This window comes from Vigna unguiculata, chromosome 4, assembly GCF_037176805.1.
Source record: "Vigna unguiculata cultivar grain cowpea cultivar isolate G323 ecotype 2 chromosome 4, ASM3717680v1, whole genome shotgun sequence".
In the NCBI taxonomy this organism is placed as follows: Eukaryota; Viridiplantae; Streptophyta; class Magnoliopsida; order Fabales; family Fabaceae; genus Vigna; species Vigna unguiculata.
In genome coordinates this window covers 42,598,974-42,618,425 of record NC_140795.1, presented here as the reverse complement: position 1 = coordinate 42,618,425, position 19,452 = coordinate 42,598,974, and the positions used below count along the sequence as shown (strand labels likewise).

The window sequence follows — 19,452 nt, the reverse complement described above, 5'->3', positions numbered from 1 at the left end:
CGCAACACCTACCAGCGTATCACCTCCATTGACTCTTGTTGAAGCATATATGTAAACCGTAGAACACTTCCTGCATGCACATGCCGCAAACTGTGACTCACACAAATCAGATCTCCATCGTGCACCACTCACACAAATTAACATTATCAACTCCCCCAAACTTAAAACCTTGCTTGTCCTCAAGCAAAAAGGTTACTTGGCCTAGATGAACAACACAATTGCAATGATCTAGTAAATCAAGAAAACATATGTCAATTGTGCTTGCTCTTATTTGAAAGATTGTGTAGCACATGTGTTTCATTAGCAAGGCAAACTAAAGCTATGGTGTTCACAAAACAAAAATATCACAAGTGCATGCAAGAGTTTATAAGGGATCAACAATCATGGCAAAATGTTTCCTTGATCAATGGGAACCACTTCTCACAAGAACAAGTGTTTCACTCAAGCCCACTGGTGTATAGATATAAACAACATTCTCTCTACCATCACAATGTCACACAATTTAACTTTGCTTTTTGTTCAAAATGGCTAAAACTTTCACAAGCATGCTATCATCACAAGGTCTTTTATGGCTTGTATCGTGGTTAGGCTAAGAAGGAAATTTGGTTTTTCAGGATAACAAAAGTACCTTGAGCTAAGAGAGCAACTAATCAAATCATGAAAGTATTTTTCTCCCTTCTCTATTGAACCAATGAAACCAATTCCCAACTTGCTTGCACCAATTTTCTTTTCTTTTCTTTTCTTTTCTTTTCTGTTTTTTTTTTTTGGAATTGAACCAAAAACTTTACAAATTTTCCCATGCTCCCTTGTATTAGCAATAATTCCCCCAAACTTGAACCATACTCATGACTAACAATCATTTGCTCTCTCAAGCTCAAAGTAAGGTAGTCAAAATCTTCACTATGCTCAAGGTTCAAGGAATGGCACATATTATCTTTAAGGCTCAAAGAAGACTCAAAGGATTTGCACAAGAAATCAACTTAAAAAGGATTGGCTCAATTATGTAAAAAGAAAAAGAAAGATGGCCTTGATCACCTGTAGCATGCAAGTAAATGAATAACAATTGAACTCAAGCAAAGTCAATTATAAGTCCACAGTGATAGCATTCACACAAATCAACTCTGGGGCACAACCTCTCACAAGGTATTTGGGTTCCACAATTGTCAACATATGCCAAAATCATTGATCACAATTAAACTCAAGCATCACTATATCAAAATGAGAACAACCACAAGTTCATGCTCACAAGCCAATTCAACATCATTTCATAACAAGCACAAAAGATGATCATGAAAAGTAGTAATTCAATGCAAAAGATTAGTTCACCACAACCAAGTTACAAAGTTCTACACTATGCTAAAAAGTTCAATACTATCAAAAGAAAGTTAAGACTGAAAACTAAAAGCATAAAATAAATCAGGACTATCAACAAAACAAGTCCTGCAAAAAGTGAATCACTCTCTCCAAGTGCTCAGGCGTCATCCTCGCCCTCTTCGTCTAGCTCCTCCTCGTCATCATCACCAGCAGCTGAGGCTCCACCTCCCCCAGTAGTAGTGGCCTGGGCCCCAGGCCAAGCAACAGTGGCAGCAAATTCCTCAGCTGATGGGGTGTGCAGCTCAGGAATAGTTAGGGAGATGCCCCTAAGCATGTCAGCATTGGCCATCCCCATCCGGTATAAGGCTTGCATCTGGGGTTCCAGGAGCTGAAGGTGGTCGAGCTTGGCCTCCAAAGCCTGCAACCGCATGTCAATGGTGGGTGTTGCCTCGGGCTCGGGCTCAGGCTCAGGCTCTGGCTCTGCCTGTGGCTGATGGCGCCTCCTGGGTCTGGGAGCAACTGAGCAGAACCTCTGAAAATATGAAAAGTCCAGGTCCTGCGTTGCTTTCTCCAACGGGGGTACAGAAATATCCACCCCTGCCAGGCTGCAAAGATGGGTGATGAGAGAGGGATGGCCAAGAGCGGCCTTGCCAGCGGCATTGGCACACCGGTGGATCTCATTTGCAATAAACTGCCCTACATCCATCACCCACCATGTCAGGATAGTGTATAAAATGGTGGCGCGTCCCTCCGTAAGATCAGACACATGGGAGCACGGGGAGATGTTGGCGTGCACAAATGCTGACCAGAATCGGGCCAAGGGGTGAAGGGAACCTCTCTGAATCGTGCCCCTGTGAAATCCTTCACCCGCCAAGCAGAGTGCTTGGATCAGCTCTCCAGGCGCCACACCCTCATCATCCAACACTGAAAACTGGCACTCCACATCATCAGCCAGCTGGGTGCCCAAAAACTCATTGATCGTGTCAGCATCAAAGGGCACCCTTTTCCCCCGCACATAACTGAGAAAGGTAGGGGCTGCTGAGGTGGTAACCTTGGCGTTAGCATAGAATTCCTTCACCAAGGTTACACTAAAAGTGCTAGGATAACTACCCAGCCTTTCCCAGCCACGCCTGATCAACTCCAGCTGAAATTCGTTGACCTCCCCGGGCTTAAGAATCACTTTCCTCTCTGCCACCAACTTTCGTTGCATGACCACTTGGAAGCGGTCCTCATTATCCTTTGTGAGGAAGTAATGAGAGTAAATTCTCTCCTTTCGCTTTTGCCCTTTCGAAGGGTTGCCAATGGTGGTCTTCATTCTTTTGGGATTTGAGGAGGATGCCATCTGCAAAATAAACATTGGTACAAAGAGGCAATTTAAAGTTAGCATTGAAGTGAGAGATTCAATCAAAAAGAGAGTTAATTGCATCTAAAGACTAAACTAGAACAACAAAATGTCAAGTCATTCATATGCAAAAACCCTTGTAGCATTGGTGCCTCACAACCCAAGCTACAATCACAAGAAAAGCAAAGAAAGAGGCAAAAACAGGGGCCACCGCCTGGCCCCTCCAACACGTCCGCCAGGCGCCAGCTTGCAGCAGCGAGCACTGCTGGGCGCTACCGCCTGGCGGTAAAACAGGCCAAAAAGGCCACCGCCAGGCGGTACATAATAGATCAGCCAAAACTTACAGTGAATAAGTACAGAACAGCAGAAAAACCAACTACAATGGCAGCCCAAAAAGCAAACACGAGTTTATAACCACAAAAAAGAACAGAAAGAACATGTATATGAAGGCAACGTAAACCCTAAGCTAATGAATCAATAATGGAGTAACAAAACAAGATGCTAGAACGAAAATAGTACAAGAAGGAAGTTTACTTGAGTTGAATGCAAGAGAGAATGTTGCAAGAAGAGAAACTGGGGAGTCTGTGAGAGTGGGTTGGTGCGTGGAGAGGTTGCAGAGTAGCGCTCGCCTGGCGAGAGTGTGGCGGTAGTGCTAATGGGAGTGAGATTAGGGCACGAGGAAACGAGAGTGGGTTCAAATTTGGGATTAGGGTTTGAGTTTGAGAGAGATTGGGAAGTAGAGAGTGAGATTGAGAGTTAGGGTTATGAGAGTGCTGAGGAATGAGAGCAAGGCGCCAGGCGGGAGTAATAAGGGGTAAGGGTTTGGGCCAGGTCAGAACACATTTTAAAAGGCCCAACCATAGCTCGCACAGCGCTACCGCCTGGCGGGAGGTCACTAGCCGCCAGGCAGCGTATCAGCAAAATGCCACTGGACCAGTTTTTCTGGTGTGGCGCCAGGCGGGCGCTAGGGAGCCGCCAGGCGGCTAGCTCCTGGAATGCTCCCAGGGGCTGTATTTTTCGCTGTCGCCAGGCGGGAAAGTATTGACCGCCAGGCGGTTAGGCTGTAGTGGTGGAAATTTCGTGTTTTTGGCTATTGGTTGGGTTGGTTTTGACTCAATTGTGCTCCCACCAACCTTTCACTCTTGCACACATACTTTTTTCAAGCTTTTCAACTTCAAACCAAGCATTCACACTCAAGCAAAACATTCAATTCACTTAACAAATACATAACTTAATTTAAGACATGCTTTCACTACACAACTATGCTACTCCTATTCTCACAAACAACCAACTTTACACTACCACAATCTATGATGCATAAATGTTGAACTCAATTTAAAATGCAACAACAAGCACATGTTATCACATCCTAAAATTAACTATGCATGACAACACTCAAAGTTATGGTACCACATGTTCACAGATGCAAATTTAACACAAAGTTCAACATCTCAACAACAAAACAATCATACTAACACAATTCACACATGCATAAAAACATCATACTGAATTGAAAACGAAAATTAAAAGCTAAAATGAGTTTAGAGCACTGGGTTGCCTCCTAGGAAGCGCTTGTTTAACGTCACGAGCCTGACGGGTAAGGCGCTTAAGATTGGTTGGTGCTTTTGGTGTGCTCCTTCCCAACCTCACACCTATACAATTTCAATTGAGCACTAGTCACCAATTTAGTCCTTCTAGAATAAGGAGCTTCAATTTCAATTCTTCCATCAACTTTGATGTCTCTAATAACCCATAGCCTTGCCCAATTTGACTTGAATCTTCTAGGAGAAATCTTCAAATGTTCCTTTCTCATCACAATTGGTTGGCCAGGTCTAAGTCCATTAGTCCCCATCAAAGAGTGGTGGTGAACTAGAGCATCATCTTTCTCTTCCCTCTCTTCATTCACTTTTGCAGAGAAACAATTTGAGCACTTTCCAAGCAACTTAGAAGCTTGCCACGATCTACTAGTCACAGATAAGACTTCATTGATGGCCTTAAGACTAGTTTCTTCATCAGTTGATTCTTGCACCACTTCAAAAACGTTGAAATTCACTTCCTCATCTTGGTCCTTCAATTTCAGCGTTCCCTCATCCACATTGATGACAACCTTAGCTGTCTTCATGAATGGCCTCCCAAGAATGAGTGGTACCCCTTCATCTTTCTCCATTTCCATCACCACAAAATCAACCGGGAACTTAAGCTTATCTATTTGCACCACCACATCTTCCACCACGCCATAAGGGTATTTGATGGAGTTATCTGCTAGTTGCAAGGTCATCCTTGTTGGCTTGGCTTCGAGACCACCAATCTTTCTAAGCATAGATAGAGGCATCAAATTAATGCTAGCCCCTAAGTCAACAAGAGCTTTCCCCATATCTTGATTTCCAATGGTGCAGGGGATGGTGAAGCTACCCGGATCCTTGAATTTTGGAGGAAGATTTTTCTGAATAATGGCACTGCAATTCCCTTGCACTTCAATGGTTTCCTCTTCTATGTATTTCTTCTTTTTGCCAAGGAACTCCTTCATGAACTTTGAATAAGAGGGTATTTGTTGCAGTGCTTCAAAAAACGGGATCTTGATCTCAAGTTGTTTGAATATGTCTTTGAACCGAGCTAATTGTCTCTCTTTCTCTTTTCTTGAAGGATTTTGAGGATAGGGAAGAGGTTTCACAACAACTTTCTCTTTTTGTCTTTTTTCTTTATCTTTCTCTTCACTTTTATTCTCTTTTTCTTCCAGAACAATCTCTTCATTAACTTCTTCCTCTTGAATCTCTTCTTCATTCTTTCTTTTTTCTCTAGCCTCCACCTTTTCTTTAGAACCTAGTCCAACCTCCTTTCCGCTTCTAGTGAAGATGGCCTTACATTGCTCTTTGGGGTTGGCTTCAGTGTTGGCAGAAAAAGAACTTCCTCGTTGATCAGCCAATTGCTTGGCTAATTGCCCCACTTGCACCTCCAAGTTTTTTATTGATGCATCAGTGTTTTTTTGATTTTGAATTGACATCTGTAAGAACTGTTGCATCATGTCCTCAAGCTTTGAGGTTCTGTCAGTCAAAGAGGGATGTCGATAAGTTTGTTGATGTGGGGGCCTAGTGGAAGGTCCAACTTGGCCCATGTTTTGATGAGGTCTCCATCCTTGGTTATAATTCCCTGGTTGGCCTTGATTGCCCATATAACTGACTTCCTCTTGAGATGTGCTTGGCATAGCACATTGCCCATTAGTATGGTTTCCTCCACATAACTCACAACTTTGCACTTGTTGGAGTTGAGCTACAAAGGCAATTTGAAGCTCTTGAGGAAGTTGTGACAATTTCTTCATCAGGGTCTCCAGCTGCTGAGTCATAATCTTGTTTTGAGCCAATAGAGCATCTTGAGATTGAAGTTCTAAAATACCCTTCTTTTGAGAATGAACTCTCTCAGTATAGGCTTCATTATCATTAGCTGCCATATTCTCTATTAACTCATAAGCTTCCTCTGGCGTCTTCCACTTGATACTCCCACCGGCAGAGGCATCTAACATCAACTTTGATTGGGATTTAAAACCTGCCAAGAAAAGAGTAAGCTGTGTAGGTTGATCAAACCCATGAATGGGAGTTTTCCTCAGCAGTCCCTTGAATCTATCCCATGCTTGGCCCAAGGACTCATCCATATCTTGTTGAAATGCCGAGATTTCCTGTTTTCCCTTATTAACCTTGGACTGGGGAAAATATTTGCTCAAGAACTTTGCAACCACATCATCCCAGTTAGTGAGGCTATTTTCAGGAAAGGAATTCAACCAGGCTTTTGCAGGTCCTGCTAGTGAGAACGGGAAGAGACTCAAGCGTATGGCTTCATCAGGAACTTGATGGATCTTCACAGTATTGCATATCTCTAAGAATGTGGCCAGATGAGTGTAAGGATTCTCATGAGACAGGCCGTTGAACTGATTACTCTGCACCAAATGAATAAGAGCTGGCTTCATCTCCATGTTGGTGGCATTGACGGTTGGCCTAGCAATACTGTTGAAGTTGATATGGCCTGTGAACGCTGCATAATCTTCCAAAGTGCGTCTTTCACGACCCCTACCATCACCATGAGGATTTTCAGCCATTTCTTCTACTGGCAAAGAATCAAGATTCTGAGAAGTAGACGGAAGAGTGTCTGAATCAGAAGAGTGATGGGCAACTTGTTGTGCTTGAGCTCGTCTTCTCCTTGTGGCACTATTGTTTCTGCGGGCAGTTTTCTCTATCTAGGGATCAACAAGGAGTGGTTCTGAAGATGCAGTCCTCCTTGTACGGATCCTACCCTGCATAAACTATAGAGCAACAACAAAAACAAGCTCGAACTACAAGTTAGCCCAAAAATAATGTGCGTATATAAGTAAACAAAAATAGTAAATATGCACAAAAGAATTTAAGTCTAAATAAGTCAAAAATCACACAATAGTCTAGTATTAGACACGGGTCCCCGGCAACGGCGCCAAAAACTTGTTAAGACTTTGGCAAGTGTACCAAGTCGTGCAAGTAGTAACCGGTAAGACCGGGATATCGTTTCCCAAGAGACTCGTGTATACTAAGTATTTGCGCAATTAGTGACTAATTTAAACTAATGAATAAATTCATAATTTGGGTTTTTTTTTGTATGAAATTAAATTTTGCATAAATAATTAAAATTGAACTTTGGAAGTTAAAGGCACTTAGTAATGGAAAAGGTTAGAAATGAAATGACTTGATATTGCCGGGGTTAGAATTCACCAACTATGCTCTCGTGCAACTACAATTTAAACATCCTCTTCATTAATATGCTAATGCCAACCCACAATATTACTCAAACCCTAATTCCTTAAAAGATTGAGCCTAAATTTCCTTATTAAAAATCAATTCCTTGAACTCCTAATAAGCAAATTTGATTTATGCACAAAGGTTTAAGACAACCAATGGGTCAAGCCCCATTTCTAGGTACAAGCTCCATTGAGTTTTCTTATTGCAAATCTAGGTTTCAAAAGATATTTCCACACCCAATGAACCAAAAATCATGCAAGAGATGGCTAAATCAATGCAAGCTTTAAGTGAAGAAATAAGAAGACTAGCAATTAATGAAAGAGTCATATATATAATCAATACATTTGCATTTACACAAGAGTTTCGTGGCTACATCTAACCCCAACAAAAAATGGGTTTAGCTCTCCATTGCCATGGAGAGCTCAAGCTTAAAAATAGAAGAAAAGGAAGAGAAAGAGATACAAGGAGGAAGATGGAGCTGTTCCCACAAGCCCTAGCACTCCTCCAAGCTCTCCAAATGTGTTCTTCGTGCCTCCAAAATGCCAAAGATCCTTTTCCCCTCGCGAAAACAGAAGAAAAGGAGCCAACTTGCCACATCAGCGAACATTGGCGCCTGGCGGAAGGGTCTCACCGCCAGGCGGTATCGAGCAAACAGGGGGCAAAACTGGCAGCTACCGCCCGGCGGTGTCCAGTTACCGCCAGGCGGTTCGTAACAGGGGCGCCTGGCTGGCGCTTGGTTGGCGCTTGACTGGCGGTCTGTTCCGCCTGGCGCTTGCTTCGTGTCGCCAGGCGCTTCCTGTTGACATTTTTCTCCTTCTCCTTGCTATCTCGGGTCACTCATTAATCTGGATTTTTGGACAAAGCTTCCCATCTACAAAAAGGACACAAAAAATGGGGATTAGTGGTATATTTAGATAAATGTAACCCAAAATGTATTTATTTACAAAAGTAAGGTAAAATTGAGGATTAAGTAGGTTAAAAGCTTTGGAAGAGATGATTTTGCTAATGAAATATAGCTTGGATAATGGTAAAAATTAACATTATCAAAAGCCACAAATAGAACATCTGCACTTCGGAGCCACCGTGTCGTTTGACTCCCTCGTCGGAGACGCAACACCTACCAGCGTATCACCTCCATTGACTCTTGTTGAAGCATATATGTAAATCGTAGAACACTTCCTGCATGCACATGCCGCAAACTGTGACTCACACAAATCAGATCTCCATCGTGCACCACTCACCAAGCCATGCGAGCACCAACTGTGATGTCCTCCACAAATCCAGGAGCATCTCGCTACACATGAACTCCACTGTAGATCCAACATGACTTACCGTCCTTGCACCACCACGAACCCAGTTGTAGATTCACCGCGTCAACACAACACTAAAAATGATCCTTCCATCAAATTTCGCATTAACTTCAATAACCAAGGATGATTCTCCAACAACAGGGAATTAATTTTTTCTGATGTGGAAGATCATACTACACTGCAACCACATAGCATACTAAGAAAAAAATTCTACTGAACCATAGCTCTTGATACAACTGTTGGGAAAACCCCCCGAGAATCACTTTATTAATAGAGAAATAAAATAGACACAAGAAAACACATAGACAATACACCCATGCCCTTTTGCCCTGAGTACACCCACACTCTCCAAAGCAATAATTTAACCCAAATCTCACAACGATCTTATTACAAGAGTATAAGAAATAAGAAGAGTCAAATATAAACTTGAAGTGTCTTTGACACAACACAAGGAACATCATGTACTTAAGACTCATTATATAGTCACTAACATTCATTCCCTTGGTTGTCTTAATCGATGTGAGACTTTTCAAGACATGTTATTTTCATAAGGAAAAAACAAAATTAGAAAAGACTTAGCAATCCCATTCCTAACATGGAAATTTTTGTGAAGTGCATTGGCCTCTTACGAGACATTCCATGAAAGAAACAAAAACACTTGGGAATTGTATGGTGGAATAATCCCTTATACCAATTTTTCCGAACAAAACAAAAAGACATTCAAAATTTTGTCATCTCATTAACGAAATAGAACCACGTATAAGATACATTTCACATTCAACCTCAAAACTATATAGATTTTTGCGTCAATTTTGGCTTAATGTTTTTTTTTTTAAAACATCCGCAATAATTAATCAATAGTATTGAATTTGTGTCGCATTTGTTAGACATGTTAATTTATTAATATTAGTTTTTAGAAACTGACTTTAACTATTATTGGTTAGCTGATGCCAATTTATTACTAAGTTTAAAATTAAATTTCTAATTACTTTAAAGTTGACTTGACGGACTTTAATTCATTTTTATTTTTAAATTTATTGGTCTGCGTATTTTATTTTAATTTTACTTTTTACGTTTTCATTATTTTTTATTATTATAATATTAGTATAAAAAATAATTATATTCATTATATTTTACTATCATAAAAATAACGTGAACACATTAACACAACAATATATGTATTTCCGATAGTTTTAAAAGAGAATGGATAAGGTCACATGTAACATTCCAATTTTAGCAGCTTAAAGATAATAAAATAGGATATTCCACCTTAGTGTTCAAAACAAATAAACAAATGTATAAATTATATTAATACAGTCTTACAAATGATCGGACTATATAAATATATCAATTATACATAGCAAACATTTCTAATTCTAAATACAAGCTAACAACTTACAACAACTTCCCATTGAGACTTCCTTCTGACCTAAAAGATGGCTTCTCAACCTCCAGAGGTGCCTCTTAAACTGTAACTACCACTGCTCCTACCGAATAGGTGATCATCGCAAAAGAAAAACATACAACACAAGACAAAAACACAGAAAAAGGGTAAGCTAATGACTTTTAAAGAATTTTCTTAAACCATATAATATTGATATATCTAACAACTACAGACAAACAAATATTCACATACATATATTTCTAAACTACGACTCAACTAATCTGGATACATGCATTGAGGTCGGATCTAGTCAGTTATGCACTTGTAGTGACATCTCATGCTCTGCAAAGCGATAGATTAAGAGTGAAAACTCTACCACATACAAGGTAAGTCCGTTAACACCTATGGTCAAGGAAAAACCCTTAGGCTAGTACCTCCTGCTCCTCTCGCCACATACCACATTCCTCTCTATTTGAGAATTTGAATGATTATTAGAGCGTCAGAATAATTGCCAAGACAATCCTTACCACAATCCAAACACTACCACAATCATTGTTAATCCTCCTTGGGGTAGCATCAACCAATCTCAACTTAGTCTCATATAAACAATCTCATATTGTATACTCATCATTCATAATAATTACAAAGCTTATGATAACTAAAATACCACCCAATTTAACTCAAAAATACAAGTTTCAGGCTCTAACTCACTCGCCCAACTAGTAGCACTCGCCCAACAACTCGCCCATGCTCGCCCAACTAGTACCACTTGCCCAGCCACTGGTATAGGTCTGGAAGTTCCTAACTTGGAAATTCGCCCAACGAGTAGCACTTATCCAATGAATCTGCCTAATTCTGCAGATTAGTGTTCTGTAGATCAGTGTTCTGCATAATTCTACAGATTAGCTCACTCGCCCAACGAGTACCACTCGCCTAGCGAGTGTGCAACTTTGTAGAATTATACAGAAACTGATCTAACCTGTTTTGTGCATCTTCAGCCAACCCGTACCACTCTAAAACCAGTGCAAAGATCATTCAATTATCAAACATCAATTTTATCTAACTATCCATACCAATTGAATGTAAAACACATCTAAACCACCAATTATTCTCAATTAGCAGGAAAAATACACATCTTCATAGTTTTCAACATCACAAGCAATTCCATATATCAGATATATAAATCAATCACAAATTAAACACACAATATGCATTCTTAACATGTTTATGAATTAAGACAGAGAAAGCTTCCCTTACCTGGTATCCTGCTTAAAGACCTCTATAAACGTCAGACATCTCTAACTTCACAAGATGCTCTATCTACACATAGAAACATCACAAGAACGATCAGGATATACCATTATGATCATTGATCAACAGAGACTCATAATGATAAATAAAACGATGCATGCAAGCGGAAGAGGGCTTACATGCAACAGAAAATAGAAAAAAACCAAAAGACAGCAGAAACTTAACTTATGCGAACGGAGAAACTGGTCGGTCTAAATTGAAGAGTTCACTGAAAGGATCAATCCTACAGTCTCGGATCTTCAATCAGACGACCAGAAAGACATAACTTTTAGAGAGAATTCAGAGAGTTCTAGAAAAGTGGCTTCTAGAGAGATGATGTGTTTTAAAATAATGAAACTCGTTTGTAACAATTCTATTTATACTAAAATCTTTTTAATATTAAAATAATCGAGTCTCACTATTTTTAAACCACTATCACTTCTAAAATATCATTTTCTAGGATTTTACACTACCGTATTCCAACACTCTTAAAAATATGTAAAATATTAATAAATTAAAAAAATTGAATTATATTAATAACAATAATAAGAAAATAAGGTTTGTAGAATACTATTTTAAAGTAAAAAAGGTTTATTAATTATAAATATTTAATTGGAAAATAATTTAAGAATTTAGAAAAGGGATAAAGAGTAGTAGAGAATAGCTCAAGAGCCGATTTGCTCAAATAAAACTCAAAGAAGAATTATATAGTTTCTGGTATACCTCTAGACACCGTTGGGCACCACTTGGACAGTGGCCCCTATCTTTGCTTGTGCTGGACATAATTTTCTACTACTAGGCACAACAAAGTCAGTAAGCTCATTGACTTAGGGGTACTAGGTGCGACTTCTGGACCGCTAGACGCTCTTAAATCAGTTAGTCCCAAGGAAAATTGAGATTTCCACTTTGTTAGTCATTGGATTTGAAATTTCAACACTTGGTCCTAGACACACAATAATTCACTTTGACAATTAGGATATTTAATTAGAGGTGTGTAACTAGAATAATGTATCTCACAATTTTGATGTGTTGAATGAAAATATGGTAATTGAATGTTATTCTAATGTAATAGAAAATGAATGATGTATTATTAAGATATGATTGAAATAAACAATAGGTGAGTGATGCGACGAAATGAGTTTGGATTGATGTAAAATACGTATGTGTGAGATGGTAATTATTTAAGACTATATGAAGATGTGATGAATGAGTAATGTGTTTAGATGATGGGGTAATGATTAGGTGAAATTGTTCTCCATGATTGCTTGTTTTAATTATTTGAATTTAATTATACATCGTTACTTTATAAACATACTAGCTTATCCTTATTGTTTATTTACTTGCATTGATCATTTGTTATATGTGAGTAAAAATAAAGGATAATGCATGTAATGGTTGAGAAGTAATGAGATTGCTTAAGGGTCGGATAAAGTATAAAGGATGCATAATGTTAGGATTTTTAGGATTTTTGTAAATATGAGAGATATGAGATATATGACAGATATATGAGATATATTATATGCAAGAACTTGTTGTATTTTATTGATATACTGTATATAATGAACAAAATGTAACAAAATATCAAATATAAAATACTTACAATATCTCAATCTTAACCTAAATAATAACTAATTTCTAAAACTAGTAATATTCTCAACATTCCTTTGTTGCATTGACATATAAAGAAGAGAAAGGAAAAGGGGTTTATATATTTTATATAGGTTCTAGTCATTGAGAAATTGTAGTTTTATATATATATATATATATATATACATATATATACATATGTATATATATGTATATACATATATATATATATATATATATATATATTATATATATACATATGTATATATATATGTATATGTATATATATATATATATATATACATATGTATATATATAATATATATATATATATATATTATATATATATATATATATATATATACATATATACATATGTATATATATATATGTATATACATATATGTATATACATATATATATATATATATATATATATATATATATATGTATATACATATATATATATACATATATATATATATATATATATATATATATATATGTATATATATATATATATATATATATATATATATATATATACATATATGTATATATATATATATATATGACATAGTCTTTTACATATATAAGTCATTTGAGACTACTTTTAACCAAAAACCTTTGGACAATAAGATTAGGGGCCTTTTATCTTATATAGTGTCTAATTTTGTTTTTTTTATCTAATGTGAGACTTTGACTTGTACTTGAATTATTCCCAACACTTATATATAATTTGGTATTTTATAAATCCTTCCTTGTTGAGAAATTTTATACATTATGAAAAATGTACAATTGAAATTCATATAAAAGATTGTAAATACATATTATATATTTATGTCATGATTTATTGCTCGATATTTGTAATAGTTCAAGTTGATAGTTTAAATTTACAAATTGGGATGTTACATTGTTATCTTCCTTCTCAAATAGTTGCTCTTAGCAGAATAATAAAATGTCAAAAATATAGTTAAAACACAGAAATAAAGAAAAGTTTCAAAACAAAATTATCTTACGAAGTGAATTGGCCTCTTCTTTTACCAGAGCAATCCCATTCCAGACGTGGAAATTTTTATGAAGTGCATTGGCCTCTTCTGTCACATTCCACGAAACAAACAAAGACTTGGAAAAGACGTGTAAATTGTACAGTTGAATGGTCCCTATACCAAATTTTCCGAACAAAACAAAAAAGACTTTCAAAATTATGTCATCTCATTATCCAAATAGAACCACGTATACGATACATTTCATATTCAAACTACAACAAAACAAAAATAGATTTAGCATCATTTTTTGCTTAATGCTTTCTTCTTTTATTTTTTGTCGAATTTGTGTCGTACTTGTAGGCGTTAATTTATTTATATTATTTTTTCGAAAACAGATTCTAAATAGTGTTGATTAAGTTGGTGTTAATTTGTCACTAAATTTAAAATTAAATTTTTAATTAAAAAAGTTTAATATTGGCTTAACCAACTTTAATATGTTTCTATTTTAAAATTTATTAAATTTAACATTGATATTAAACAAAATATATTTTTAGTATTAATTTAATTTGCATAAGTTTAGTTTGACACCAGTGATTGTAATTTAAAAGTTTTTCTGTATAACACCTTCCTCTCCAGAAAAATAAAATACAATTGGAAAAAAAATGGTACTGGATGAAGGAAATGAATGAGGAGAAAAATATAAATGAAAGAGATATGTATGGACTAAAGAGATGAGTAAATGAGGCACATAAATGTGATAAGATTTATGATAATTCATCTAGGGGTTGAGTGTATAACCGTGGGGTGTTGGAGATAATTATGAATGATTATGAATGTTCCTTAGCATCTTTCTCTCCACCTACCTCTTCTCCTCTCCTTACAGAATTTCACAAGACACAGTGAATTATTATAAGAAAAATATGAGTGAATTATTAATAAAATGCATCACAATTCATATTTCATTACAAGCACAACGCTTAATAAAGTTCGTAATTTAATGAAAAGTAAAACTTCATACAATGAAAGCATGCACACTACTTTCCCAATTCACAGTGAAGATGTTTTTATGAGCAGTAAGGGAATTTGAAGAAACCATTGCCTTGTCCAATCATTAAATAATTGTTGGAGTCACCAAAGAGAATCCTTCTTCAAGGGCCTGAAAATTTAAAAATAAAATACAATGTTACTTCTCTTAAATGTGTATATTAAATACATAAAATTCTTACTGTTATTCACTAAAATTTATATAGTTAATATATTTAAAATTTTGAAGTCATAAGAATAATAATGCCAAGTTAATTTCAAAAAAGGAAAACTAATGATAGATAAAAAAACATCTCATAAGTTTTACCCGGAAAAACAAAACTTGCAAACTTTCCATCCAAATTTGCAAAAGGTTGTCCAGGATAGAGTTTTATTGAAAAAAAAAAAACAAGTAAATAAACACTTAATCAGCATCCAAAACGAGAAAGAAGTTACGATCTTCATTAATGAACATCTTATATTTACACATTTAAGTTTTATTGAGCAATAAATGTTAAGTCTTTGACATAATTGTTTCAAAAGCAACTATTTGTATTTCAAAAAATTATTTCAATATTTAATATAGATCATGATATTTTGACCCACTTTTAACCTACCACTTCAATCACCCTTCAATTATCTATTTTGATTTTTTTTAGGGGAATGATGTGATGATCTGAGGGTAATTGAAGTAGTAGGTTAAAAGTGGGTCAAAATATCATTATCCATTTAATATAATGATTTTTTGTTATCCATGAGATTTGTAAAAGAAATTAAAAAAAAACATGATAAAGGAGAATTAAAAGGAGAAAAGTAAACACATTATGTAAGGAATATAATATATTGATCAATTAAATTTTACTCACCATAAATATTTTTTCTGAAAATGGCTACTTTGACAAGAATGTTATCGGTTAACTTATTCAAGAAGTTGAAATAAGAATGTCGCCAAGAACGCTTGAATAAGATTGAGCCAAATACCGTCCAGAAACTTAGAGCAAATCCAATTGCCATACTTGTGAAAAAATCATTATTAAAAAAAGAATATTCATCTTTATAAACTTTAACATTTGGTTCTTGTGTTAGCTTCCCATCAATACACAGTCTTTCAAGTGGCGGTCCACAAAGATCGAGATTATTTTCATAGCTAGATTTATTGAAACTCTGTAGTTGTGTACCAGTAGGAATTTTTCCACTTAAATGGTTATGTGACAAATCTAGCACACCAAGTCCATAAAGTTGAGCAAGACTTGGAGGAATTGAACCTACAAGCCAATTTCTTGACAAATCCAAAGAATTGAGTGATGCTAACTTTCCTATGTTTGAAGGAATTTTTCCAATCAAATTGTTTCTTGATAAGTTCAATGAGATCAATCCCGATAATTTTTCTATTTCTACAAGAATTTCTCCTGAGAAGTGATTGCTTGAAAGATCAATGAGTTTCAAAAGCGACAAACCTTTATTCATAAACATTTGTTCTGAACCTTTCCATGTCAACAATGCACTCAAATCATATGTCATGCTGGTATCAAAAACACCAATCTTGAAAAAATATGAATGATATCCATAATCTATTGAAGATGGCGTTTGAGTCATTGAAGTAAGGTCTTTTATGCATTTAGGAATTTTTCCAGATAAGTTGTTTATTGAGAGATCCAAGACTTGAATGCTTCTTAGGCAACAAACCTCTAAAGGTAAACTCCCAAAGAATTGATTCTTTCCCAAACTTAATATTTGCAATTCTTCTTTTGTCCCAATCTAATCAGGTATAGATCCTGATAATTTGTTCTCTGACATATCAAGCATTACTAGTTTTGTACAATTTCTCAAAGAGAAAGGGATTCCTTCTACTAAATTGTTGTTTCTCAAGAACAATGCTTGAAGATCAAGAAGTGATCCCATTGACATAGGAATTTTTCCTGAAAAGTTGTTGTGACTCAAATCCAAATAAACTAGTTTTTTCAATTGCCTCCAACAATCTGGGATATGCCCAAATAACTGATTGTATGAAAGGTCTAAATAGAACAAAGTTTGAATGGTGCCATCTCTACATAAAAAAGAAAGAGGATCTAAGAATTTATTTTTTGATAAATCAAGAATTTTTGAATTCCCTAGAAATTGAGGAATAGAACCTTCAAATTGATTTGATTCAAGGGACATGGAATCAGAAAGATGAGTTAGTGGAAAATTTGAAATTATACCTCGAAGATTATTGTATGAGATATTCATTGTCATTACTTGTTGCAGTGGTAATTTAGTCCAAAACCATTTGGGAACAATATCTGATATTGCGGCTTTTGAAATATCAATATAAAAGTATTTATTTTGTGTCTGCAACCATTTCGGAAATGTTGGACCTAATTTGCAAGATCTCAACTTTATGGTGAACAACTGAAAAGGTGGAATCCAATTTTGGGTAAATGTCAAGGCCAATGAATTATCAGATAAATCCAATACATGTAATTTAGACATGTTAGTGAAATGGTAATCACTAAGCACACCTTTTAAAGAATTTGAATGCATGTCGAGTTCCTCCAATTGATGTGGAAATTGAATATCCTTATGAATCTCTCCATTTAGCTTATTTTCAGAAAGATATAATACTTTTAAAGATGTAAATGTTGAGAAGTCAGGTAGTGTACCAGTGATTTTATTCATATGTAGATATAATTCTTGCAATGAATATCTAGCACATCCTGACAAGTGAGAAATTATCGTTGGAAGCTCAACATTCAAGTTATTAGCACTCATGTCGAATGAGTGCAAAGCACATGCATTCCCAAAAGATTTTGGAATTCCACCTTTAAAGAAATTTTCACTAATTGACAAATCCTCCAAAGTAGATGGTAACTTCACACCTTCAGGTATCCTTCCACTTAACCGATTTATCTGAAGAAACAATGTTTTCAAAGAGGAGAATACTGAAATGTCAGACAAAGTGCCAACGATGTGATTTAATGACAGGTCCAATTCTTGCAACGAGTGTCTAACGCAACCACTAGACAAATTACTAAGAATGGATGGAAGGTCTTCTGTGAACTTGTTTGAAGACAAGTATAAAGAATGTAAGGTGCATATATTTGTAAAAGATTTCAAATCTTTGGCCTTGAAATTATTAGAGGAGAGGTCAAGACGCCTAAGCGAATTCTTGACCATACCAAAATCACTTGATGTAAAACCCTCCAAGTGGTTAGCACTAAGGTCAAGCTCAACAAGGTTGGAAGTGATGTTTGACACCCACTGCAATACCATTGGTGACGTGAAGGTGTTCTGAGAAAGATCAAGGACAGAGAGGGAAGTAGAGAAATTCAACTTAGAAGGCTTGGATAAGAGAATGAAATGATCGGAAAGGCTACAACCAACTAAACTCAGTTCTCTTAGTTCGGGTAGCTTCGTAATCACTTTTAACCAACTATAAGAACGATCAAGATTTGATACAGATACCAAGGAAAAATGGGTTAATGAAAGGAGATTTGAGAGCCACTGACCTCCATCTTCAATTTTGATACCTCCTCCAAGATATCCTCCAAGATAGAGCTGTTCCAACTTGGTGAGATTTCCAAGTTGGGACGGTATATTTCCTTCAAAATAATAGCAACTGAGACGAAGATGTTGCAATTGGGAGAGATTTCCAAGAAAAGATGGTATATTTGCTTCAAGAAAATTGTGCCAAAGATCAAGATGCTGCAACTTGGAGAGATTTCCAAACTGACCCGGGATTGAACCGTTCAGAGAATTCGAAGCAAGATTTAAGTATTTCAAATTAGAAAGAGAGCCTAACTGCCTTGGAATTTCTCCGCCAAAACCACATGACGACAGATCAAGGTATTTCAAGTATCTGAAAGAACCAAAAAACTCCGGAATTTTCTTGTAACCAAAATAATTGGAACTGAGATTCACATACTGTAACTGTGGCAACTCCATTAACGACTGATGGATCTCTCCGCTTATATAACCTGTCTGAATAAAATTTGGATATTCACCAGGAAGATGGAGGCTTAGGATATGGGCGGTGAGGTTGCTGCACCGAATTCCCTGCCACTGGCAGCAGTCGGGAGTGGTCCAAGATGAGAGCATGCCGTAGTGATCGACAATGGCAGCCTTGAATTGAAGGAGTGCTTCCCTCTCCTTCGGAAGGCATCTCATTTCGTGTTCTCCATGAACAACCTGCGACACCACACACAGCATAAACATCATCAATATGAAACGAACTGGATTCGTCGTTGACATTGTTGTCGGTGTTATGATTGACAGAGAGGAAGTGTGATGGATAAAATGCAGTGAGTATGAGTATTTAAAGTAGATTGGTATTGGTGACTTAAGCACCGTCCATAACCACACCTTGTTGTAACATTCAATGCACCCACCGATCATAAAGGCCTTGTAAGTTTTCAAACTAGATCGCTGTTCATTTCATACAGGTAACATTAGCGCAAAGTCAAACACGTATAAGTCA

General features: G+C 36.3%; 1 protein-coding gene and 1 pseudogene across 1 annotated transcript; both read right to left on the bottom strand.

Moving 5' to 3' along the window:
* Positions 1-4,262: 4,262 nt before the first annotated feature.
* LOC146887244 (uncharacterized) lies at positions 4,263-6,620 on the bottom strand. Its single transcript, XM_085672072.1, has 2 exons — positions 5,372-6,620; positions 4,263-5,215 (listed from the first exon to the last, which is right to left on the bottom strand). Exons 1-2 carry the CDS (start codon positions 6,618-6,620, stop codon positions 4,263-4,265), a joined length of 2,202 nt encoding a protein of 733 aa, XP_085528198.1.
* An 8,227-nt stretch (positions 6,621-14,847) lies between these two features.
* Positions 14,848-19,246, bottom strand: LOC146887243 (receptor-like protein EIX2; annotated as a pseudogene).
* Between the last annotated feature and the right edge of the window lie 206 nt (positions 19,247-19,452).

What these genes read in the sequence shown, in the direction of transcription:
- LOC146887244 (XM_085672072.1), bottom strand. Translation starts at nt 6,620, where the DNA reads ATGGAGATGAAGCCAGCTCTTATTCATTTGGTGCAGAGTAATCAGTTC. An exon ending in GGAAGAAAAAGAGAATAAAA is followed by an intron (nt 5,216 to 5,371) that starts GTGAAGAGAAAG and finishes CGTTTTTTGAAG; the next exon opens with CACTGCAACAAATACCCTCT.